The sequence below is a fragment of the Setaria viridis genome, chromosome 3 (genome assembly GCF_005286985.2).
Source record: "Setaria viridis chromosome 3, Setaria_viridis_v4.0, whole genome shotgun sequence".
Classification (NCBI taxonomy): domain Eukaryota; kingdom Viridiplantae; phylum Streptophyta; class Magnoliopsida; order Poales; family Poaceae; genus Setaria; species Setaria viridis.
In genome coordinates, this window is record NC_048265.2 from 48573384 (window position 1) to 48597559 (window position 24176).

General features: G+C 46.1%; 5 protein-coding genes across 5 annotated transcripts; 2 read left to right on the plus strand and 3 right to left on the minus strand.

Annotated features, from left to right (window-relative positions):
- Window positions 1-140: 140 nt before the first annotated feature.
- On the minus strand, window positions 141-2792 carry LOC117850214 (uncharacterized). The gene is made up of 4 exons (XM_034732023.2): window positions 2635-2792; window positions 2358-2554; window positions 1122-1186; window positions 141-500 (listed from the first exon to the last, which is right to left on the minus strand). Exons 1-4 carry the CDS (start codon window positions 2736-2738, stop codon window positions 411-413), a joined length of 456 nt encoding a protein of 151 aa, XP_034587914.1. The 5' UTR covers window positions 2739-2792; the 3' UTR covers window positions 141-410.
- A 361-nt stretch (window positions 2793-3153) lies between these two features.
- Window positions 3154-6933, minus strand: LOC117850211 (uncharacterized). The gene is made up of 3 exons (XM_034732018.2): window positions 6797-6933; window positions 3869-6723; window positions 3154-3762 (listed from the first exon to the last, which is right to left on the minus strand). Exons 2-3 carry the CDS (start codon window positions 6714-6716, stop codon window positions 3383-3385), a joined length of 3228 nt encoding a protein of 1075 aa, XP_034587909.1. The 5' UTR covers window positions 6717-6723; window positions 6797-6933; the 3' UTR covers window positions 3154-3382.
- A 271-nt stretch (window positions 6934-7204) lies between these two features.
- Window positions 7205-11231, minus strand: LOC117850212 (uncharacterized). The gene is made up of 2 exons (XM_034732019.2): window positions 8195-11231; window positions 7205-8096 (listed from the first exon to the last, which is right to left on the minus strand). Exons 1-2 carry the CDS (start codon window positions 11016-11018, stop codon window positions 7750-7752), a joined length of 3171 nt encoding a protein of 1056 aa, XP_034587910.1. The 5' UTR covers window positions 11019-11231; the 3' UTR covers window positions 7205-7749.
- Window positions 11232-12460: 1229 nt separating this feature from the next.
- LOC117850486 (protein IQ-DOMAIN 5) lies at window positions 12461-17259 on the plus strand. Its single transcript, XM_034732309.2, has 7 exons — window positions 12461-12620; window positions 13225-13342; window positions 14065-14301; window positions 14645-14872; window positions 15429-15542; window positions 16142-16649; window positions 16821-17259. The coding sequence occupies exons 2-7, from the start codon at window positions 13259-13261 to the stop codon at window positions 16979-16981; spliced, it is 1332 nt and encodes a 443-aa protein (XP_034588200.1). The 5' UTR covers window positions 12461-12620; window positions 13225-13258; the 3' UTR covers window positions 16982-17259.
- Window positions 17260-21604: 4345 nt separating this feature from the next.
- Window positions 21605-24176, plus strand: LOC117850568 (glycosyltransferase BC10). The gene is made up of 2 exons (XM_034732423.2): window positions 21605-23179; window positions 23774-24176. The coding sequence occupies exon 1, from the start codon at window positions 22024-22026 to the stop codon at window positions 23140-23142; it is 1119 nt and encodes a 372-aa protein (XP_034588314.1). The 5' UTR covers window positions 21605-22023; the 3' UTR covers window positions 23143-23179; window positions 23774-24176.

The following is a 24176-nucleotide window of genomic DNA, read 5'->3' on the forward strand; positions in this document are numbered from 1 at the left end:
TTGACCCAAGTCAGTTCACAGAAATGCATTCTGCCATTCTTGCTCTGGAGGATTCCTGGGAGACTGGGAGCATTGAAACCGACTTGGAAGATCGATACATGCAGTTTGAACCTTTTCAGCGCCAATCTTGTCGCGAGAAATGCCCCCAATTACCCAAATATCCATTACTTCAGAAATGAATTAAAACAGTGACAATGAACACTCTATTGTAAGACCAGAAAACTTCTGAGGTAACTTATGCTGCACCATAAGGTTTTCCTTTACAAGAAAGCTATCTGAAATGTCTATATGTAGCTAGGATGCTGGTGCTACATCGTCTGGAACATGGGCACTCTCTAGGAGGACATAACTGCAAAGTTTTACTGCCTTCTTGCAAAACATGGGCAAAGACTAAAGAAGTTGCATAAAGATCAGCTCTTGTTTTCAGTAGTTTCTGCTGAAGTAGAGGATGCGGTGGATGCTGTGAGGTCCCTGGCGCTTTGTGACACGTATGGCTTCAGCTGCAACAATTCACACAAGACATTTATCAAAGTCATAGTACTCCCTCCATTTCAAATTATAGGTCGTTTTGACTTTTCTTGGTTCATAGTATTTACTATGTATGTAGACATAAGCATATATCTAGGTGCATAGCTAAAACTATGCACCTAGAAAAGCCAAAACGACCTATAAATTGGGACGGATGGAGTAATTGATAAGAAAATGCAGGGAAAGATTGTGACTCAACTCATCTTTGCCACATAAGAGGATACAGGTGAATAATTTCCATTTTCTGGTCCAATTTCCCAGCCCTAAACTCAACTTTGCTATGGTAACAAATTTCATAACATCAACTTACAATTTTAGATATCTATTTAGTGGGGGTAGATTTTTTTTCACGTTATTATTATTTTTTCTTTGGCATTACTTCCTTATTTCCGCAGATTCATATTTTTCACCTACATCAGCCCATTGGTGCTCCAAGTCCCAATCCCAAGTGCTAAAAATACATTAGATATCTTGAAATTTCGTTTGGTCAACTAAATTGTGGAGTGAAGAAAATAATTTTGATGCTTCATATTTAACTCAAACATGCTATATAAGTCAGTAAAGTGTGAACCAAAAAGTATTATGCCAATTACCTTGAAATCAGTCAAGTCAGGGACCACAAATCTTGGCAACTTTTCATCAACAATAACATATCCACCTGCAAAAGCATATAAAATTTTAAGATAATGTACAAAAGAATTTAAGTAAAATTCTTTACCCACGCAGATGAGAAAGGATTGAATGGAACTATAACTATGTGCTATGAAAATGATGTTGACTTAATCAAGTAAAATCAATAATGTGGTGGAAAGAATGACTTACAGGATCTCTACAGCTACAGTGTGGTGGTTACAAACTATGCAACATCCGAGGCTCAAACGAACAAAGGCACTAACATAAAAGAGGTAGGTGTACGTGGATGAAGAATGAACTTGGAAAACATGACTACAACTATTAAAACAACGAAGATTTTGCTGAACCCCCCCCCCCCCTTTGTTAAGCATATCATCTCTGGTTCACATGGCTTAAAACTATACTAAGTTTCAGCAGACATCATTATGGTTCTTTCTTCAGCGCTAGGCCTTATATTGGCCAAGGCGGTAACTCAATTGCAAACATTTAACTTCAAATAACCTTGTACGTCAGTATGTGTCTATTCATAAGTTGAATTTGACGCTGCATTATTTTCTATCACTTGTACTGTGTTTATGTCTATTTGAATAAATCTTACTAAAGAACCCTTTCTGTTAAGCATGGTTGTACAATATCAAATGAACAAGCAATGCAATATAAGATGTCCACAGTAGATGACCATATAGCCCTAAAATCCAAGCCTGAATTTTAAGGGGGAATGCATACAGTCTCTGTTACACTCTAACAAACATGAGTATGGCCGTCTGGTTATCTTGCACTATTGCATATTAATCAATATATTAAATAGCATAAACACCAAGTTACAACCAAGCATTGATGTACTTGTTTTGTCCGTACAAGATAGGCTCGGAGTAATTTCTTCATGTTTGATTGTCACAAACAGCATTACTCAAACGGACAGACAGTGTGGACAAACGCCACCATTTCAGTTTTCATCTAATTTTAGTCTATATATCAAGTTACAATGATCGCATTGTTTGTTATCTTACGAATTCTCATTCCAATAGATCAACAATCAAATCGCATTGTTTGTTATCTTACGAATTCTCATTCCTATAGATCAACGATCACTATCTCGTAAGCAGGCTGAGACGGATCGGCGAATTGCAGTAAAACACAGCCCTAAGGACATGGAAGGCTGTAACAGCTAGAGCGGCAGTGAATGGTAATGCTACCTTTGCGTGTGTGGAACCCGGTGGGCTTGCAGTTCTTGCCCTTGTAGTAATCCCTTGGCGCCCGCTTGGAGGAGAGGATGTCGAGCGAAGACAACCGCTTCCGCCGCATCGCCCGCCCCAGCGAGCCCAGCACCAGCCCCAGCGGCATCCTGCAAGACCGCCTCCAGCGAGCAACCAACCGCCTACCACGCAGGTTCCTGCGGTAGCCCAGGGGCGAAAAATCAGCGCGACTCAGAGGAGATCGGCGGCGGCGGCGCGAGGTGGATGGGGAGCGTACCGGATCACGCGAGGGCGGCGCGACGTCGGGAGGCGGCGGCGGCGGCCGGAGACGGTGCTGTCGCGTAGTAGGGTTTTGCCGCCGGGATTGGGGAAGTCAGGCATCCGATAGCCCGCAAGGCCCAACGCAGCCCACCATGGGAGAAACAGCCCACGGTTTGCTTTTATGATTTTTTTTATTTTCTTGTACTTGTAAAGTTGTTGTACCGGTGTCTATTTAACTCACTTCTGTCTAGATTTCATAATGAGCCCAAAAAATTGAATATTACTTCAAGAATTTTCTGAAACCTAATTTAAACTTTCATATGCCACAATCAAACGCATGAGCAAGTCTGAAATTGTTCTTACATGAAACTTGCTTCATTTTTCTTGTTAGGAAATCGACCATTTCCTTTTGCTTTCCACGAGCGTGCATTGACCATGTTTCAATAATCTGTACGTCTGAAAAGGAACTGTTTATGAAAGATTGCAGTGTAATTCTTTGGTTTCGCAGGTGCGGCTAAATGTTTATGCAACTATCTGAAGCAATTTGGTGTCTGACAATTAAAAGACATTCTGTGATTTGAATGACTGGATGGCAGAAATTTTATCTGACATACATAACACTCGCCATATACAGTGACTCACAACATCTCTGGTACAAATTTCAACCAAATCAACGTATGTACACACTTAATAAAACGATCACTTTTCGTCATGTTGCACTGCATATACCTGATTTTTCTGTTGCCGGGAGACTCCAGTCAGTCTCAGTCGTTCAGCATTGCATCCTGGACTGCCTCAAGTTCTCTGATGGCACTCCTGATATGCATTCTTGCTCTGGAGGATTCCTGGGAGCATTGCAAACCGATTCGGAAGATCGACACCATGAACTCTTGCAGCTTCTCAGCATCAATATCATCGCAACAATTGTCCCCTTTGCCCACAAATCCGTTGTCCAAAGGCAGTAGAGCTGGGTCGACTATCGCCTTTATATTGTCAGGATAGCATGATGCAACATAGCTTTGGAGAGTTTGCCCTCCCTGGAACGAACCATCTGTAGGTCGCTTTCCGGTGAACAACTCGAGCAGAAGAACCCCGTAGCTGTATACATCGCCTTGGATGGAAACATTGCCATCCATTCCATACTCTGCAGGTCATAAGAAACTCATCAGACAGTGCAATTAAGAACCTTTTATTTGGTTATCAGGAATAGAACGAGAAAGCTGCTGATAATGCACTAGATTTTGAAGTACCTGGAGGGATGTATCCAATGGTACCCTTGATTCCGATTGAAGTACTGATTTCTTCTATTGAGTTGCTCGCAGTCTTGCGAATGAACCGTGCCAGCCCAAAGTCCGCCACATGTGCAACCATTTCATTGTCAAGAAGAACATTGCTCGGTTTCAGATCACAGTGGACAATGGGCACCTGACCATGGTTGTGCAGGTAGTCAAGAGCCTGAGCTACCTCGAGCGCAATGTTCACTCTCTGAGACATGGTCAGCCTCCTCTTGGTTTTAGGTACATTGTCTTGTGTTGCAAGACCCTGGTGCAGCCACTTGTCAAGGTCCCCATTGGGCATGAACTCATAGACCAATGCTTTGAAATCGTTCCCCTGGTGGTTGATGCTCGAGCATGCAGTGATGACCTTGACAAGATTCCGATGCCGAATGCTTCTTAGGACACGGCACTCAGCCAAGAAACTGTTCTCAGCTCCATGTTGCTGAAGATCAATGACCTTGATTGCAACCTGCTGTGCACCTGGGCTCAGAATTCCTCTATAAACTGACCCAAAGCTTCCTGTGCCTATGAGATTACTAGGGGAGAACTGATCCGTAGCTTTTTGTATCTCCTCAAATGAGACCTGCCAATGTTGATCCTCCATGAACGGAACATTAGGGACCCTTTGCCGCCGCCGCATGATGAATAAGAGAAGACCGGATATGAGAATAACGAGAAGCAAAGAAAAAGCACCAGCAACAATACTTATAAGCACCACTCTCCTTGGTCTCTTCTTCTCCACACCAGATTCCTTCACGGGGCATTGAGGCAGATTTAAACTTGGAATACCCCCACAGACCTTATTACCATCTATGAAGAATGCACTTGCATTACTGAAGACACCTTTTACTGGAACGGGGCCTTCAAAATTATTGTGCGATAGATTCAGATACGTCAGGTTTGGCCAATCACTAAAAAAACCCCAAACGGAGCCAGATAAGTTGTTGCCAGCAAAGTTTAGTTTTTGTATTCCTTGCAATCTACTCAAGGACTGTGGAATGACACCTTGAAGAAGGTTGTCATTCAGTTGAAGTTGTACTAGCTCGACGCACTTGCCTAGTGTCGGGGGAATATCTCCAGACAGTTTATTTACTGACAGGTCCAGTAATACAAGGTTCGTCAATTTGCCTACCTCTGATGGGATTGGACCAGAGAGAAAGTTGTACGAAAGACCAAGATAACTGGTTAAAGAGGAGAGGCTAATGACTTCAACCGGTATGGTGCCTTTAAGCTGGTTAAATGACAAGACTAAACTAGCAATGTTTTGCAAGTTCCCTAAGTTTGTGGGTATGGATCCCTGTAAGTTGTTTTGAAAGAGGTAAAGCATGGAAAGGCCTGTTAGGTTACCCAGTGTAGGAGGAATTTCCCCAGAAATGTTGTTCTGGGACAAGTCTAAAGCTCCTAAGTTGTTAAGCTCCCCAATTCTTGGTGGTATGCTACCACTGAGGAAGTTACCTCTGAGACTAAGTGTATCGAGATCCGAAAGTTTCCAAATGTCTGAAGAAATTGCTCCACGGAATTCGTTGTGTGCTAGATGAAGCTTTTGCATCGTGTTGGAGAGATTCACGATAGAAGGCGGGAACACGCCTTGGAAACTGTTAGAATCAAGAGACAGAGAAAAAAGCTTGCTACAGTTTGAGAGCGACCCAATCAGCTCCCAATCACTTCCCCACTTATCCTCCAGTTGATTGTTTCCCAGTGTTAACACCTCAAGATCCTTCAGATTGCCTACTTCCAATGGCACAGTTCCTTCAAGCTCATTGTCATCAAGCTGTATATACCTGAGCCGCGACGCATTTCCTATGGAGCGGGGAATTTGACCACTCAACTGGCAGTCATTGAGGATCAGATTTTGGAGGTTTTGCAGAGTGACACCAATATCAAAAGGGAGAACGCCTGAAAGGGCATTGTTGCCGGACAATTCAAACGTAGAAACTGATGAGATGTTAAACAAGCTTGCTGGGATTGAGCCACTAAGCTGGTTGTAAGCTAAATCAAGAGACTTGAGCTTCATCAACCGTCCCAAGGAGTCTGGTATTTGGCCACTGAGTTTGTTAGTGTCCGCAAACAAATCCACAAGGGATGAAAGATTACCAAGAGATGCTGGAACGCCTCCTGATAAATTGTTCAGGTACAACCCCAGGTATGTGAGCTTCGATAGTGAACCGAGCAACGGTGGAATTTCACCGGACAGCTGGTTTGAGCCGACATCCAAGACCTCCAGATCCTGCAGGTTGCTCAGGTTGGCCGGGATCTTCCCCACGAGGCTGTTGTACTCCAGCTGTAATATCCGGAGCTTGGAGGCACGAGCAAGGGAACCTGGGATCATGCCTTGCAAGGAGTTGTGCCGAAGGTCCAGGTACAAGAGGCGAGGCAGGAAACCGAGCTCCTCCGGGATGTTGCCAGAGAAGGAATTGTGGGAGAGGTTGAGCGTGCTGAGGACTGTCAGGTTAGAGAGGAAGGGGGAGACGGTACCGGACAGGTTGGAGGACCTCAGCTCCAGGGAGGTGACACGTCCAGGGTACCGGCTCGAGTGGCACCCCACGCCTCTCCAGCTGCAAGCGCCGGCGGTGGTCATGTTGCCACCAGCAGTGCTCCCATTGCCGGCGATCCATGAGGCAAGAACCCCGTGAGGATCATTGGTAATGAGGGCCCTGAAGGAGAGCAGAGCCTGCTCATCGGCGGCTATCTCCGCCGCCGCTGATGGAGGTGAGGTGGAAACGGCATGTGCGGTGGGTTGGCCATTGTTCAGCAGGGAAGCAGCAAGGAGTAGCAGTAGCACGCCCATGGATTCTCGCATCCGATTCTTCAGCAATATCATCCTTGAACTGAATATAAGAGTTCAAAATATCTCGTCTTACTATGAACATCCTATATACACAGAGCTGGGGCTGCACATACCAGAGTCGTGCGAGTTCATTAATTCGATGTTGGCCGGCAGGCAGGCCTCTCGGTAGAGTTCAAACGCTCAACTGCACGGTATGGCTGGGTCAGTGGTGGCGTCATCGGTGACCTGGAGCTCACTCACATGGACTAGGTCGAGTCTGCTCCTGCGAACCTGTCAATTGGACAACGACGGATGTCGAAATCAGGACAAGAAATCATTGTTTTCCACGAAGTTCTTCGCTGCTAAAAGAACAGAAAGGAAAAACGTAGCTGCCGTGAATAACGAGGGTGAACTAAGATTGAGTAAAAATGGCAGTGCCGCTACTGTAAAAAAAGAATATGCGAGGCTTGATGATAGTTAAATGGTAACTAGTCGATTCTTGAGTAAATATTGAATCAAATTAGTGGACTGGGCGGTAACTTGCCTGTCGCGTCGGCGCCTGCGCCCCTGCCGAGAGCTCCGGGAAGGGAGGCAGCTGGTCACCGGCGGCCAGCCGGCCAGCTCCGGGAAGGGACTCGTCGATGAGGGGGAGGGAGCGCGGAGGGGATCCGCCGCCCGCCTCCAGTCTCCAGTCTCCAGATAGACACGTCGGTTATCAGGCGCGCGACACGTCGGCACGTCGCCACCTACCAAAACGGACTCCTTTTCCCTACCCTTCACACTTCTCAGAAATGCGACTGCAAATGTCCAGCATCTGGACTGTGGAGAAGACGGCAAAGCGCCATTGAAACTCTGCTCCTTGTCAAGGAACCATCTAGTCTTCTGAGCTCAACTTTATAGATTGCAAGTCCACACTTGTACACACGGTACTCAGACTTAACAACATAGCTGTTCACACTGCTTATGCCGATCAGGAAACTTTGATTCATTTCTGGTGGCTATGCTACTCTGTTCATGCTATGCTTAGCACCAAACAATCTGTTGCGCAACAGTTTCAGCAGTGGTGTGCATGCGGCTACCTAACTCATCAGTCATCACAAGCATCCCTAACAGCGATTAGCTCTCTGATGGCATCTCTAGTGATCATCCTTGCTCTCGGTGATTCCTCCGTGCATCGCAGCGCGACACGGAACACTGACAGCAGGCACTCCTTTAAACTACCATCACCAATGTTATTCTCCTCGTGCTTCACCAGCATTGGATCAGCAACTTCCATGACTCTCTCAGGGTAAGCCGCTGCAACGTAGCTGCGGATGCTTTGGCCTCCCTGAAACAAGGGGTCTGTTGGCCTCTTGGCAGAGAAGATCTCGAGCAGGAGAATCCCATAGCTGTAGACATCGCCTTCCACTGTAATTTCACCGCCCATTCCATACTCTGAAAAAATTAATGGGGTAAAAGTCATCAATCAAAATGGTGTAATGTTATTTATGTGTGAGACGAAACTGTAGACCAAATTCAGAGGCCATAGTTACCTGGAGGAATGTATCCAATGGTGCCTTTGATCCCAGCTGTGTTGCTCGTGTGCTGGATCCTGTTCGCTCCCTGAACAAACCGTGACAGCCCAAAGTCTCCTACATGGGCAACCATGTCATTGTCGAGAAGTACATTGCTCGGTTTCAGATCACAGTGGACAATTGGTGCATGGCCATGGTGGTGGAGATAGTCAACAGCCTCAGCAACATTGAGTGCAATGCTCACTCTTTCAGTCATGGTTAGCGTCCGAGAGGAACTCTCACCTTCCCAAATGGATGGATGAAGCCATTTGTCCAGGTCTCTGTTAGGCATAAACTCATACACCAAAGCTTTAAAATCATTCCCACTGTGATCTATGGTCGAACAGGCTGTGATGACATTTACAAGATTGCGGTGTCGGATACTTCTCAGCGCCTCGCATTCAGCTAGGAAACTCCGCTCAGCGCCATGCTGTAGGAGGTTCAGCACTTTTATTGCGACTTCCTGCCTTTCATTGCCTAGTGTTCCTCTGTACACTGAGGCAAAGCTTCCAATACCAATGAGATTAGCTGCAGAGAACCCATCAGTAGCCCTGTGAAGTTCAGCATAGGATAATTTCCAGTGCTGCTCTATCAACTTTGGCACAGGAGGCGTCTCATTACTCTGCACAAGCTGTTGATTCACTCGGTTTCGAGCATACACCACAAAAGTGCATGTGATGAGGACTAGGGCCAAGAAAGACCCTATGGTGATAGACACGATCAGTACAGTTCTTGATTTGTGTAACCTCTTACCAGAGTTATCAGTACCAGAACATTTCGGCAGCTGCAACTCTGAAACACCACCACAAACTCTGTTCCCAACAACAAAGAAGTTTCTTGAATCATTGAACACTCCTTTTGTCGGCACTGGTCCATCAAACTGGTTGTAGGACAAGTTCAGGTAACGCAAGTACTGCAATGTCGATAAGAAATCTGGAACAGAACCAGACAAGTTATTCTGTGACATATCCAAGTATTGAAGCCCTTTCAGTGAGACGAGTGATTGCGGAATCCTACCAACAAGCTGGTTTCCCTGCAGAAATAAGTACTCCATCGCTTGGCACTGAGAGAGCGCCTGTGGTATCTCTCCTGAGAGCCTATTGTTCGACAAGTCTAAAACCCCAAGGCCGCTCAATCTACCTACTTCTGAAGGTATTGGACCTGAGAAAAGGTTGTGAGACAGGTTGAGGAACAGGGTTAGAGAGGAGAGACTGACAACTTGTTTTGGTATCATGCCACTGAATTGATTGTAAGACAAGTCCAGGATTGCAATATTGCTCATGGTCTCAAAACTTTCAGGTATGCTTCCTTGCAGGTTGTTCCGTGACAAGCCCAGAATAGCAAGTTGAGTGAGGTTTGCGACCAGCATAGGTGGGATCTCACCAGATATGTTATTGCCGGAGACATCTAGGGCGATCATGTTGCGAAGACTGCCAATGGTGTCTGGAATGGTGCCAGCCAGGGTATTGTCAGCAAGTGCAAGAACACGAAGACTGCTGAACTTGCCAATCTCTGGGGGGATTATGCCACTTATCCTGTTTGCATTCATAAATAACTGCCGTATCCCAATGGTGAGGTTAACAAAAGAAGGGGGGAGCACACCCTGAAACTTGTTGCTAGAAAGACTCAGGTCCAACAGCCTACTGCAATTCCCCAGGGCAGCCATCAGAGGCCAATCCTTGTCCCACTTATCATCAAGCTGATTGAACTGCAGGTTCAACACTTGGAGATCCTTCAGCCTGCCGATGTCCGGGGGCACGGTACCCTGAAGAGCGTTGCTTTGGAGCTGGATAAAACGAAGTCCTGTAGCATTGCCTATCGACAATGGGATGACCCCTTCAATCTGGCAGTTGTACAAAGAAAGGAACTGGATTCTTGGCAGAGTGACACCAATGTTGGGCGGCAGCACACCAGATAGTTCATTGTTTCCCAAGTCCAGTGTTATAAGGAGAGACATGTTAAACAATGAGGCTGGGATGGTGCCTTTGAGACCAGTAAAAGCTAGCCTCAGAAAGTTCAGCTTGGTGAGTCTCCCTAGGCCATCGGGTATGTAACCACCAAGGTTATAGTTCTCACTGACATCAAATGCCACGAGTGATGAGAGGTTACCCAACGATGGGGGAATGCCACCAGTGAGGTTGCCCCGATGAAGGCCCAAGAACTTGAGCTTCGACAGCGACCCAAATGATGGAGGAATACCACCTGACAGGATGTTCACACTAACGTTGAAAACCCGGAGATCCCTGCAGTAGCTCAAGTTGGCTGGGATCTCACCATGAAACCCATTCCGTTGCAACTCCAAATGGGTGAGACGTGCACAATTGGTGAGAGATGTGGGTATCTCACCAGTGAGGAAATTCCCTCCGAGGCTGATGACTTGGAGGCGCCGCAGAAGGCCAAGCTCCGAGGGGATGCTGCCAGAGAGGCGGTTGCTAGAGAGGTTGAGTGTGTGGAGGAAGGAGAGGTTGGACAGGCTGGGGCTGATCACACCTGTCAGGTTGGATGACATGAGCTCCAGCGCCGTGACACGGCCAGGGTGCCGTCGGGAGCGGCATGACACACCGCTCCACCCACAGATGTTATCCGTTGCATTCACCCTGCCATAGGTGGGTGTCCATGCAGCAAGCACTCCGTTCGGATCAGCAGAGATGGCGGACTTGAACGCAAGCAGTGCTTGCTCATCAGAAGGCTGAGCTATGCATATAGGAAGGACATGAACGGCATGGATGAGACAACTGGTGATGAGCATGTATCTGGAACTGATCATGCCAAAGAGGCCATGCCTCTTGCTACTGCTCCCCATGGTTGCTTGCTATTCAACTTTGTGTTTGAGGTCTTTGTGTGACAGTGTAGGACTCACGGTGGTATAAATGCAATGTGCAAGGTAAGCAGTCGAATTCGATTGTAGCTAGGTTACTTGTTCCAAATTCATTGTTCCTAGTGTAGCTTTCACTCTTTCAAGAGAGATGTGAAACTGCTGTGCTCGAGTGCCCACCTAATCAGTCCATTTGTACAGTAAATGCATGATCTTGATAGAAGTAGCTATCAGCTATGGCCTATGTTGGAACCACGTTTTCCCCCATATCCACTGTGTTCTCATATGGTCCTCATTATATACTCAAATAAGAGTCCCAAATTATTTGCCGGCATTATGAGATGCACTCCCATCCAATTCTAAGCAAAGTGAACACAGATGGAACTGGTGCGTGGTTTCAGACTCACCTAATCAAAGTCAAACTAAATTTCTATTCAGACAGGAAAGCATAGATTCTCCGTCGTGCAAAGCAAACAAGGTGAACACAGATGGAATTGGTGTGTGGTTTCAGACTCATCTAATCAAAGTCAGACTAAATTTCTATTCAGACAGGAAAGCATAGATTCTTCTGTCGTGCAAAGCAAAAACTAAGGAAACAGCCTGTGCAGACTTCAGAGCACGCAGGTCGCGTCAACACCAAGTGCCATTTTCTAAGCAGCACACTTGTTGTATCCAAACGTGCCTCGCTGTCTTTTTGTTCAACCGGATAGCCTGACATCCTATTACCAAGTGATCAAACTACTGACGCGAGAAAATTCCTAGAAAGTAATCATCGCAAACACTTCTGATGAGGTATAATAATCTTTCAGTTGCAGAAAGCCAAACAACCCCGGACAAATGTTTGTGCTTGTAGATCGTTGTAGATCGAGAATTCTAGCGCTGAAATTGTGGTCAGATGAAGCTGGCCCTCGCCGCCGAGGCCACCGCCTTCCCCGGCCACGGCGAAGAGTCCGCGGAGGCTCCTTCCCCGCATTAAAAGAGTGAAACCGGCGTATGCGGAAATGGCGAGGCCGAGAAAGTGGTTTCGGGAGTCATCTCGCTGCGGCGGAGGACTGGGCCGCCGCCATCCAGCGAACGGCGGCCGCCGCCGGAGGAGGAGCTCGCCGCCCGGCGAGCGGTGGTGACCGTCGTCCGCCGCCCGCCGCAGCGGGACGAGGAGGGTGTTCGCTCGCCGACGGAGGAAAAAAAACTCACCCAGGGAGCTGAATGAGAAATGCCTTTGGCCTCTCCCAGCCGTTTGATCCACACCCTTCGCGGCCCAGATCGAGCCCGATCACAACGGGATGGTGCGTTTCTTCACAAAACCCCCTCAACTGCAGCAACCGCGTCAGAATATTCTAAAACAACCTGCCCCGTGCAAAAGAAAAGGACGTAGGGGACCTTTCCGCAAAAAGCTGCTCTGCCACCAACTGCAACAGCTTTTGTTTTGTACCCCGAAAAGAAATCCGTCGCGAAGTACAATCCAAAAGCGCGGACGGCGGAGTTGGGAGCTCAATCAATCCAAAGCGGAGGCGAAAGCGTGGGGGAGTGGAGGGCGCGGTCGGGCTGGTCGGCGGCGACTGCGACGCCTCGCTGCGGGCATTCTTGCAGGTCGAGCTGGTCCTCCCGATTCATTTCACTAGGATTCGATTTGATTCGGCGCGAGCAGAGGAGTTTCTTGGAGCACAGCGCAGGCTGTGTGCTCGATGAAATTCCTGCGCATGGGCTGCTTGCTTCTTTTTGTTGTTGTTGGGTGGCGGTTACTGCCGCTGTGAATCCGTGGTTGGGTTCGCTCGTGGATTGCTCTGCCCGATCCATGCCCCTGTTTGTGAATTTAGCTCGCATTTCGCCCGAGATTCTGCCTTCCCTTCGATTCGGTTATCCGGATACTGTTCTTCCTCCCGTGGACTTTTGCTCGTTTGCGCGAGTGTACCCGCTATGAACCTGCGCTTTTGCTCTGTTTGTGTACCTGCTGCAAAGAGTTGCAGGAATTTGGGTACCGCTGGCAATGCTGTCCCCCTTCCCCTTGTTTCCTTGCACTAAAGTTCAGAAGTTCGCAAGACTGTATCTTTGTTAGCTGTGCACATGCTTTTTCATGCCTTCTTCGGTATTTAGATTAGGAGGGATTTCCGCTTCGTATTTGTTTCTGGCTATTGGAGCAGCAATTGATGTGTATGTTCAGCAATGTCACTTACATTGCGCAACTATTTTGCAGGTGCTAGCTGTTGGACACACTTGAAAGGGATATCATGGGGATTTCGGCCAAGTGGATAAAATCACTTGTTGGGATAAGAAAGCATGAAAAGGGGCGAAATGCTGGATGCAGCACCGCGGTAAGTCACTGTGCAGCTGTACATAGCCTGAGATTTAGTCTGCATTCCTGTGGGATACTTTGCTTATGCTTACGCAGATGTTTTACCTGAACTCATCTGAAGTTGGAACCGCTTTTATTGTTGGCATGTCGTTGTCATCTGATACCCAATAGGGGTTGTTGTCCCACTATGCTTTTACATTCGTGAGTAGTAGGTCAAGTATATTCCAGCATTCTTCGAGGCCATGCATTGATGCTTCATAGGTATCTTCACTTCTGATAATGTGTTAATATTGTCAAGCCTGACAATTCTTCCATCCTCCCATATCACTATATGAGTTTATGGCAGGGGGAAGAGTTTACCCAACTACTCAACTGCACTCTTCAGTTTGAAATGTTCTAGTTTATGTGTCGGATGTTATGCTGATGTGATTAAACTCAGTTTACTGAAATGATGAGCGGGTTCATCAAGCGTATACCATAGTCTTGTTCTGTATCTTTTTATTTGTATAACTTAGTTACATCCATTCCATGATTGAGCAACACCTAAAGGATTAAACATAGTTCAATTCAAGCTGTTCTATGCTGATGCTAACAGAATAGCACTGCTGTATTTTTGGTTGCCACATCCCATACTCCATGACAGTACGCTGGACATATTTCTGCAAAACACTCTTTGCTCTTCTTTTTAGTTATTGTTGATTGATTGTGTTGCTTCAAGATCATACTTTCTGAAAATTGCAGAGGACCTCTGCTACCCAGTTGCTAGACAAACAGGATCATTCTGTAGATACAGAAGGTGTTATTGCAGCCGAAGAACTCAGAGTACAAGCTGAACCATTGGCTGGTGAGGCGAGCACAGAGGCAATATCATATTCCGCTTCCTCACCAAGCACATATCTTCAAGTTTCTCAGACTGAACATGATACAAAGGAGCATCAGGCTGCTGTAGTTATTCAGTCTGCATTCCGAGCATTCCTGGTATTATAAGCATACTTTAATTATCACTTGTTACCAAAACTAAGAAAACCATTGAACTGTTATGCAGAGGAGTCTAGCTTTCCAACTTAGGTTCTGGTTGAGCAAAATTATCCAAAAAAAATTAACTTCTGAAAAATGTTATAAGGGCTGAGATAAGATTTTTTGGTTAATTCTTCACTTGTGAAGTTGTGAAGATAAGGCTACTGCTAAGTGCTAACCAATCAAGCAGCATAGAAATACACATATGAAAAGTTTTCAAAGTCATGTTTTTTAGTCATTTTCTTCATTAGTAGTGTGCAGATCTAAAAGTAGGCGGATATTTTTTCATGTCCGTATTTACCAGGCTAGACGTGCTTTACGGGCGTTAAAAGGACTAGTTAGACTCCAGGCACTTGTTAGGGGCCATGCTGTGAGAAAGCAAGCAGCAGAAACACTTCAGTGCATGCAAGCGCTGGTGCGAGCTCAAGCTCGTGTCAGAGCAAGACGAGTCCGTGTTTCTTTGGAAAGCCAAGGGACCCAGAAGAAACCACCTGAAAAAAATGTTCATGAGGACCATGTTCGAGATATCGAGGTGAGAAACAGTCTTCCTCCAGATGTTGGTGTCATGTAATCATTCCTATAATTACTTGCTTAGGATGTATATCATGCCAATGGAAGTCGAACATATCCCTAATAAATACTTAATCTTCATGTGCATAGTTACATAAACCGGACCTTGGCAGTGATTTATCATCAAGGAAAAGCGAAATAAGTGCATGCTGGTCCATGCTGTCATGAATGAACAGGTTGTATTGTTGGCATGATCCACACGTTTTCATGTAAACTGTTGACATTTTGTCTGTTTCAGAAAGCATATGCTGTCAACAGTAGTTTAAGAAACTTAAGCTTGCTCTGTAAAGGCATGTACAAAAAATTCTGGTGTCCCCAGCCTTATGTGAAGACAGTGGAACAGAATGTTAACTACAACTTAGGCAATATTCAAATATTTTTGTGTTTAATCAAGCATGGCTTGAATAATTTATTGTGGCTTCTGACCTTTTGCCAATTTATCCTGAGTAATGAACAATCTGGGATATGTTTATTGAAGTAAATGTGTTGAAAATTTATTGACTATCGATGATATGCAGGAAGACTGGTGTGGCAGTGTAGGCTCAGTAGAAGAAATGAAAATTAAGGCATTAAAAAGGCAAGAAGCTGCAGCTAAGCGGGAAAGGGCGATGGCATATGCTTTGACACATCAGGTAATTTCAAATAGTATTGTTCTGTCTGAAATTTGTGACTGATTAGCTTTGCATTGATGCTTGAAAGACTAAAGATATATCTAGGGTAAAGCTCTGGAGAGTTTTTATTTTGCTTATTTTCTTTTCTGTTGTTTAAAGTGTATTGTTACAAACTTGCAATCAGAAAGGATATTTGAGGCTTTTTGTCTTGTGGGTGCATATGGATCTCATTACATGCCTTGGGTAAATAGGCATTCTGTTGTCGTATACAATATTGCATATTTGATTTCCACTTGAGGGGGGCTAGACAGTGGAATAGCACCTTGATCTTTATGAAAATTCTAGCAAATGGTTGTGGGTAAACTGCTCAGCATATTCTACAAATGACCTTGATAAGGTAATCTGGGTTCACCAAATCTGGTTGCTAGGCACCTAGACTAATGCGCCACATCTCAACAAACATGAAAAGATCACACTTCACTTTCCTTTTTGGCTTATCCTTTTTTGCTGCAGGAAGAACTTGCTATGTTTGCCTACTTGGGTCTGAGCTCACTGTCAGAAAACTGACGGTCATAATACATAGTGCACTAGGCTTCCTAATATGTACTTTCCTCTGGCAGTGGCAGGCAGGTTCAAGGAAACAGAAAGCAGCGAGCCTCCAAGACCAAGGACTCGCAGGAGACGAGAATCAGTGGGGGCGGAACTGGTTAGAGAGGTGGATGGCTGCACGCCCATGGGAGAACAGGTTACTTGACAGTAATGCCAAAGAGAGTGTCACAGTTGGTGATGACAAAGTGGCTGAGGAAGACAAGACTAAAGCTCCAAACAAACCAAAAGGAAAAGTACTTGTTTCAACCACACAAGCAAATGGACAACAGCACAAGAAAGGCACAAGCCACAAGAAGTCACATTCTGATGTAAGTGGCTCTTCATCGGGGCAATCTGCAAGCGTGCAACCAACTGCTTCTTTGGATTCATCCAAGATAAAAGAGAAACCATCAGACGAAATAACTGATGAAGTCAGCTCTCAACCTTCAAAGTTGGCTTCCCGATCCACGAGCAATCCAAAAGAAAGGCCAGCACAAGTCAATGCACCAGCGAAGAAGCGATTATCCCTTCCTAACAATGGTAAATCATCTGTCTCTTGTGTTATTGGCATCACATTTCCTGAACACTCTTCCAGAAAACTGTATATAGCAGAACTGGCGAAGTGTTATGTCCTGCAGTACTGCATTTGAGCAATACCATCAGGCATCAGCAGTTGAAGCTTGAAACTGATGTTCGTCACTTGTGGTGCAGCAACAGCCAACGGGGGAGTAGGAAAGCGCCCTACCAACAGTAACCGGACAACCCAGGCCACGAGATCGAAGAATGCGTCAAAAGGAGCGTCCAAGTCTGAATCAAGAGACCAGCCAAAGCCTTCTAGCACAGCGGTGAAGCCAGCTGAGGCACAAGCCTGAGACCAAATCACTCCCATTTCATTCAGGCTTCAACTGATGCCATGTTGTCATGCGTGCTGTTGTGTTTGTGTACATAAAATCGGGAAACAAACTCTGCATCTGAACTGATGCTATGTTGTATTCTACAATTGTGCGAGATTGGTAGCATTGTCTTTAGAGTGATGTACATCATTTGCGTTGCTGTTACCTACCACTGTGTATGTCCCTTCCAGATTGCTTGGTGTATGAAACTTTGAGATCCATGTTTCCAAATGTCATGATGCAGTTGTAGTCTTTCAGCACCAGTGATGGTTGGTGGTATGGATACAATACAAGTCTAGATGTTCTCATTGCCTATTCCTTTCTCCAAGCTTCCTTCATCATGTAAAGGCCATCCAGATTCTTCCTGATGGGGGCACACAAGATTTCATACAAGGACAGTGTGTGTCCATTTGGTTCCCCAGTTGTGTATTCTGTATGATAAAGTGGTGCAATGTGTGTTCAGTGGGTTTGCAAAGCAGGGCGATATGATGGACCTTCAAGAGCAATCATGCAGATCAAAGAGGCCTTCTTTGCAGGTCCCTTTAGGGCCCCAACAGAAAGGTGAGGCCTCCTTGTGTGCCACCTGCTAGGAACTTGCTTATCTCTTTGACCAGGCAGATGTCTGTGCTCTGCTGTGCTGATGGCCCTATGTGTTGCATGCATCTGTCCAAGGCGTCTGAAAAGCATATATGCTGGATAAAAAAAAATATTGATTATCATAATTAATTTGATGGCTGCCATGATTTTTTTAAGTGAGACTAAATTGCTTCAAAATTGCTGCCAAGATTCCTTTTTTTTTTTGTAGTGGTTGTTGGAAAGTCAATGTAGAGGATGATCGTGACACCATGGAGGAGAAAGGAAGATTAGCCAATTGGTGTTATGGAAATGCAAGCTAAATTGGACTTGGACAGGTCCACGGCACACGTAATATTCTCCGGCATCATCCAATATCTTTCTTTCTTTTATGTGAAAGAAGACATCACCCAATATTTGTGGGTGGTGATATTCCGTCGTTGTTCGGCAGACATGTGGGCCCAGACACACATAGACGTCCACGTCGCCCAACCAAATTCGTACGATTGCACTTTTTTTGCTAACGATTTCGAAACTGTAGCCTCCGTGAGAGGGGAAATGTCTCTGCAGTCTCATGCTCCGCTGGTAAAAGCGCACCAAACGTGATGTGAAGTGTAGGGAGTTTTCCAAATATTCTCGATTTTGGGACTCTTTTTTTTTTTAACTTTCCACGGCTTTAATTTGTAGTGTCTATAGGCTAGCTAGCTTTGCCTCTAATCAGAATACTTCCTCCGTCCATCCTAAATTGTAGTTCGTTTTAGCATTTCTAAATTCATAACTTTTACCATGTATCTTAATATGATTGTAAAATCTAGCCATCTAGGTGTATAGAAGTGCCAAAAACGACCTATAATTTGGGACGGACGGAGTATTGTGCAAAGAAAACTCATTGCAATAGAGAGGTTCAGTCAACCTACAGCCTGATAATCATAGCATATGCAGAATGCATTCTCTTGTTGTTAGCCGAAAGATACAGATAATTGTCGCTGATTTTTCTAGACAAACACGGGGGAGGAAAACAGAATCTAATGTGTTTGGCATGCGTGCGTGTTGACCAAAAACGAATGAGGGAACCGTACCAGTATAATAATAATTTTTGTTTGCGAACCTTTTTTTCGAACGAATTATGTAGTTTCTCTCTCCGGATTTAGATCGCCGTGTGTGTCTACTTCTTGGCCTGGCAGACAGACCCACCTGTGGATTGTGCTAGCTTGGTGTAGTTGCTGCCTTGCTGGTGATGCAATGCAAGATGTCTACACTGGAGAGGATAATGCTCGAGCTGAGCTGAGCTATGTGAAGTGGATTGGTCATGGTCTCATGGACATGGACTCATTGGGGCCTGAAAAAGATCAAAAAGGAAAGAAAAAAAAAGTGCAGCTGACGAGTCCATATCGATCCATCACCTATCTGCACTTTCTGCATGAATCAATTCAATCCATTTCATCACTGAAAATGAGATGGTTACTGCCTTAACTGGATTTCTTTTTTTAAAAAAAATCAAGAAGAGCAAGTGAGCAATTGGCTTGTTTTTACCACCAGCTGAATCTTCTTGTTATTTTTCCCAAACGGTTTGTGTGCATTTTATTGTGAAGAGGCTAGTATGATTCCATTTTCGTAGTCTATGAAAAACGGTGTTTCTCTTACTGAACTTGAGAAGAAGAAAAAAAATACGTGGCATTATATTCCCGGCATGATCCAATATTTGCAGGTGATAGCGTGCTGTCGTTGTCCTGCAGGCATGTCGTTGTCCCAAATTCCTACTGTTACACCTTTTTTTCCCCTATATAAGAGAAATTTTGAAGAGAAGTGTAGCCCTGCATGTCTACCAGTGTTTGTGATGGTGAAAGAGCACCGCATATGATTCGAACCGTATACCGTATTTGGAACCGTACTCGTATTCTGGCCTGAGCTCGATGCGATCGGCTCGGATCCGAGCCGGAAGATTTGGATCTCATGGATGGCTGCTAGTGCTGATCACTGAATGAATGCAGGCACCGACGACTGGGCCGGCTCCTCAACGGAGGAAAGTTGTCAGCTTATCCTGAGAGCCAGGAGGAAGCTCTGTGCTGTACACTAGCAAGCCCAGGCAGCAGAGCCAATGGCCCCAGCTGAGCTGAACCCTGAAGCTGATGCTGCTTGCAGAAATGCAGAGTAGCAGTCACATGGTAATGGTGTCGAGACAGGGGAAAAGAAAAGATAATGGGCGAATAAAAAAGTTGGTGATGCAGCTGAGCTGAGCTGAGGATGAGGTCAACGTCATCCATGGAGTCTCTACCGGGTGCCCACCGACAGCCGCTGGAAGCTGATGGATGATCCAGCTCAGCACTCCTCCGGATGAGTTCTTCTTCATCACTTCCCTGCAGAAGCCACTCGCGGAGCAATATCCATATTTTTTATTAAAAAAAATGAAAAATACTGTGTCCAGTAGTGCTAATTACCTATTTACCTACCAGTAACTTTGACCAGAACATGGTTGGCAATTCAACTTTAAAAAAAAAAAGGGTCATCACGCGCCGCCCTCTCTGCACCCACGAACCCTGCGCCGCGCGCTGCTGACACGTCGATTTTTACTTTTTTTCTAAAAAAAAAAAGTGACACGTCGAATCAGGACACATCTTTCCGATCCATCGGCTCGTCCGTCTCCACTCTACGTGGCTGCCTGATGATGAATTGACGATGATCCTGTCCAAGTCCAATCTCAACAGCACCACGCGCGTGCTCAAATTCGTGTAAAGAAGAGTACTGTACATTTGAAAACGAAGGGAGGGCGAATACTCCGCAGAAGCTACTGGTGACCAAAGCTAAGTGAGTGGCTTGCTACTGCTTCCCCGTTCGAAATTGTAAATCATTTTAGTTTTTTAGTTTTATAGATATTGTATATCTAGCTGCATAATAATATCTATAAATCTAAAAATTTAAAACGATCATGGAAAGAGCAAGTCCCAAACAACTTTTTCATACTTCACCTTAGAGCAAATGTTCTATGCGTGCACTCCATTCCGGGCATGGGTTGCATCCGCCCATCCCATTCAAAAACAATTCCAAGCTATTACGAATTAGTTTTCGCACGTTAAGTTTTTAGTGTTACAAAGCAGCGTAAGAAGAACCACCCCTTGAACAGGGATTAGGATTTCATTTTTTGAATTTTGGCGAAAACACCAAATTTCGCGAAATTTTATCTAAAATTTGGACTAAAAAGTGAATATTTCGACGAAGAGAATGAAATTTAGGGCAAACAGTGATTTCGAACACTATCGAAAATACTGAAATTTCACGAAATTCTCAAATTTCGTCCGAAATTTAGAACACTGCTTTTGAATATAAATGCCGCAACGGTGTGATTTTGATAGGCTACGTAATTTCATTGTCTTGTTGTAGTACAACCGTGATTGATGTCCTAAAACATAACTCTGGTAAGTGACTGCCGGTACAATTGTTGAATCTTGTTTTATAAAAAATATTCGAGGAAGTAGGTCATTTGGTTTTCTATAGTCCAGTGATTGATCAACCAACACTTGAGCTCCTTGTTTATTTAGAAAATAAGTGTTGGTATAAAAAATTGTAGATACATCAGTAGTTGTGAGAAGTGACCATGTTACCTTTAATTACTCATATTAGTTGTGGTTGAAAGCTTGATTTTCTAAATTCTGAATAAATGCATGTACATTAGATCCAGAGAAATAACATCGATTGATTATTTGATTGGTCCATGCACTTCTTCATTCATGATGTGAGTGTTGATTATACGAGACTTACTACATGTTAAAATAACGCTCTACGTGGGATAAATTTGAAAGCAAAAAACATTCATTTTAGGACGGAGGGAGTACATCTGAGCGTATTTGGAATAGTATATATGTACATATTTGGAATGTAATATTACGGTTTTTTTAGGAAACGTGAGATGAAACGATTCGATTTTCGCACGAGTCGAAATGGGAAATTTATGTCCTAATTTAACGTCCATTCAATTAAGAAATTAATTTGGGGGATTAGCCATCCCATAAAGCCAGAGCGCCCTCACTCCCTTCTCTTTCCCCAACCCCCTGCTCCGCTTCTTCTTCTCCACTCCTCCCTCCTCCCGCCCCCGCCGCGCGATTGGGCCGGATCCGCCGCGCGCCTCGCCATTCCCAGCCCTCCTCCTCCTCTCCCCGCCGTCCTGCCGGTGCTCCTCGGTTCCATGCGGCTGCTGCTGGTCTCGCTGAGCCTGCCGCTGCGGTTTCTCTCCCCTTCCATTCCTGATCCTGCTCTGCTCCGCGGGGTTCCCTGATTTACCCCTCCTCCCACCTTCCTCCGGTTAATGCCCGCGAGATCCGATCCCAGCAGGGAAAGAAACCCCTCCTGAATCGCGGGGATTTTGATTGCTCTTGGTGTTTCCATTCCCGTCGTCTCCTGTCGGTTGATCGGGGTCTGGGGATCACCTTCCTCCCGTTCGAGAGAGAAGAAGGATGGCGACGCCGCACGCCGCCTCGCCGTACGTGCTGTCGCTGCTGCTGCTGCTGCTCTCCATCCCGGCGGTCTTCCTCCTCGCGCCGCGCCTCATCCCGCCGCGGACGCTCCCGGCCATCCCGGACGCCGACGAGACCGAGGACCTCGCGCTCTTCCGCCGCGCCGTCCTCCTCTCCGCGGCGCCCGCCTCCAAGGCCGCCGCCACCGCCGCCGACCCCGCCGGCGCCGCCACCACCTCCTTCTTCGGCGGCTACGGGAGGAAGAAGAAGAGGCAGCAGCCCAAGGTGGCGTTCCTCTTCCTCACCAACTCCGACCTCGTCTTCGCCCCGCTCTGGGAGAAGTTCTTCGCCGGCCACCACGGCCTCCTCAACGTCTACGTCCACGCCGACCCCGCCGCGGCGCTCACCTCGCCCCCGACGCCCTCCTTCAGGGGACGGGTCATCCCCGGGAAGGCGACCCAGCGCGCCTCCGCCACGCTCATATCCGCCGCGCGCCGCCTCCTCGCCACCGCGCTGCTCGACGACCCCGCCAACCACTTCTTCGCGCTGCTCTCCCAGTCCTGCGTCCCGCTGCACCCGTTCCCGTCCCTCTACCGCACGCTCACCGGCGACAATGGCGGCCCCAAGGGCCGCCACCGGAGCTTCATCGAGATCCTCGACGCCGAGCCCACGCTGCACGACCGCTACTACGCCCGCGGCGACGACGTCATGCTCCCGGAGGTGCCGTACGACAGCTTCCGCGTCGGCTCGCAGTTCTTCGTGCTCACCAGGAGGCACGCCGTCATGGTGGTCAGGGACAGGAGGCTCTGGAACAAGTTCAAGATGCCCTGCCTCGTCAAGAGGAAGTACTCGTGCTACCCGGAGGAGCACTACTTCCCGACGCTGCTGGACATGCAGGACCCCGGCGGATCCACCAAGTTCACGCTCACCAGGGTCAACTGGACCGACTCCTCCGACGGACATCCGCACACCTACCAGCCGGAGGAGGTGTCCGGGGAGCTCATCAGGGAGCTCAGGAAATCCAATGGCACCTACTCGCACATGTTTGCACGCAAATTCGCGCCCGAGTGCCTTGGGCCGCTGATGAAGATTGCCGACTCTGTCATCCTGCGTGACTAGCCTGGTTGTGACCGTTTGCAGAGCTGAAAGCACTGAGGTAATTAACATTTCTTCTTGGTCCATTGTTTCAGTTTCTAGTGTGCCAAGCTTAGTTAGGCTGCATCAGAAATATAGAGCAAGAATAAAAGAAAAATTGATCGTAATCAGTGGGCAATTCATATTAGATTCTGTTTGATTCAAAACTTGTGGGTTTGTACATCTTTCCGGATAGCATTTTGAAACGTGCAACTGTTAACATGGCTGTCTTATTAGGTAAGGTGATACATATAATCACAATGACATACTCCACCTTTCCGATTCACAAATTGCAACTGTTAACCTGAAAGAATAATAATTTAATTGTATTTAGTTTGCATTTGATTCGGAACAGGCGACTTCATATTTGTTTTTGGATAACTGACAATCATGGGGTCACTGACTATCTTATTGGTACCATATTTTAACAACACCTAAACAGATATCTTCACAATACCTAAGCCAAAATCTTGCAAGTACAAGAACAAGGCATTGCTGTAATTCATTGCAAGATCATGCTTCCTGCTGTAAATACTTCCCCATTTCTTTTTTCCTGGTGACCCTCATGGATTCTATTCAAGAATTGAATTTAATGAAAATTCCCTTTCTCCTGCAGGGTTGTGATGTGATGAACAAGCGTAAGCTTATCCATCCATTCCCTTTGGAATTCTTCAGACAGGAGCAATGAGCATCAGGCCGACTTTGCTTTGTTCCTGCAGTTGATCTTTGGCAAAAGATGGTGCCACGCCTCAAGAGAGTATGATGGTGCTGTTGGTGGCGAAAGGGCCCCAGCTGCCTCTTGTGAGTATTTTTTTTTGTGTGCGTCCTTGTTGTTTCTTTTCTTTCCCCAATTTGAGCTTCTGGTGGCAGAAGATGAGGGAGAAGTTGGCACGTAATAGGTCGTAGTTAGTATGATCATCCTGTGTATTAGCATGGAGAATCTGTGGATACATGCAGTGATGGTTTGTAGTGTCTGTTATATATATACATATGTCAATATCACGCCTTCTTAAAATGTA

Excerpts from the sequence above, each read along its gene's own strand:
- LOC117850212 (XM_034732019.2), bottom strand. The coding sequence starts at position 11,018 with ATGGGGAGCAGTAGCAAGAGGCATGGCCTCTTTGGCATGATCAGTTCC. Across the intron at positions 8,097-8,194 it reads CATTGGATACATTCCTCCAG|AGTATGGAATGGGCGGTGAA; the intron begins GTAACTATGGCC and ends TAATTTTTTCAG.
- LOC117850211 (XM_034732018.2), bottom strand. The coding sequence starts at position 6,716 with ATGATATTGCTGAAGAATCGGATGCGAGAATCCATGGGCGTGCTACTG. Across the intron at positions 3,763-3,868 it reads CATTGGATACATCCCTCCAG|AGTATGGAATGGATGGCAAT; the intron begins GTACTTCAAAAT and ends TATGACCTGCAG.
- LOC117850214 (XM_034732023.2), bottom strand. The coding sequence starts at position 2,738 with ATGCCTGACTTCCCCAATCCCGGCGGCAAAACCCTACTACGCGACAGC. Across the intron at positions 1,187-2,357 it reads CGGGTTCCACACACGCAAAG|GTGGATATGTTATTGTTGAT; the intron begins GTAGCATTACCA and ends ATGCTTTTGCAG. Across the intron at positions 501-1,121 it reads CTGACTTGACTGATTTCAAG|CTGAAGCCATACGTGTCACA; the intron begins GTAATTGGCATA and ends GAATTGTTGCAG.
- LOC117850568 (XM_034732423.2), top strand. The coding sequence starts at position 22,024 with ATGGCGACGCCGCACGCCGCCTCGCCGTACGTGCTGTCGCTGCTGCTG.
- LOC117850486 (XM_034732309.2), top strand. The coding sequence starts at position 13,259 with ATGGGGATTTCGGCCAAGTGGATAAAATCACTTGTTGGGATAAGAAAG. Across the intron at positions 15,543-16,141 it reads CATATGCTTTGACACATCAG|TGGCAGGCAGGTTCAAGGAA; the intron begins GTAATTTCAAAT and ends TTCCTCTGGCAG. Across the intron at positions 16,650-16,820 it reads ATTATCCCTTCCTAACAATG|CAACAGCCAACGGGGGAGTA; the intron begins GTAAATCATCTG and ends CTTGTGGTGCAG.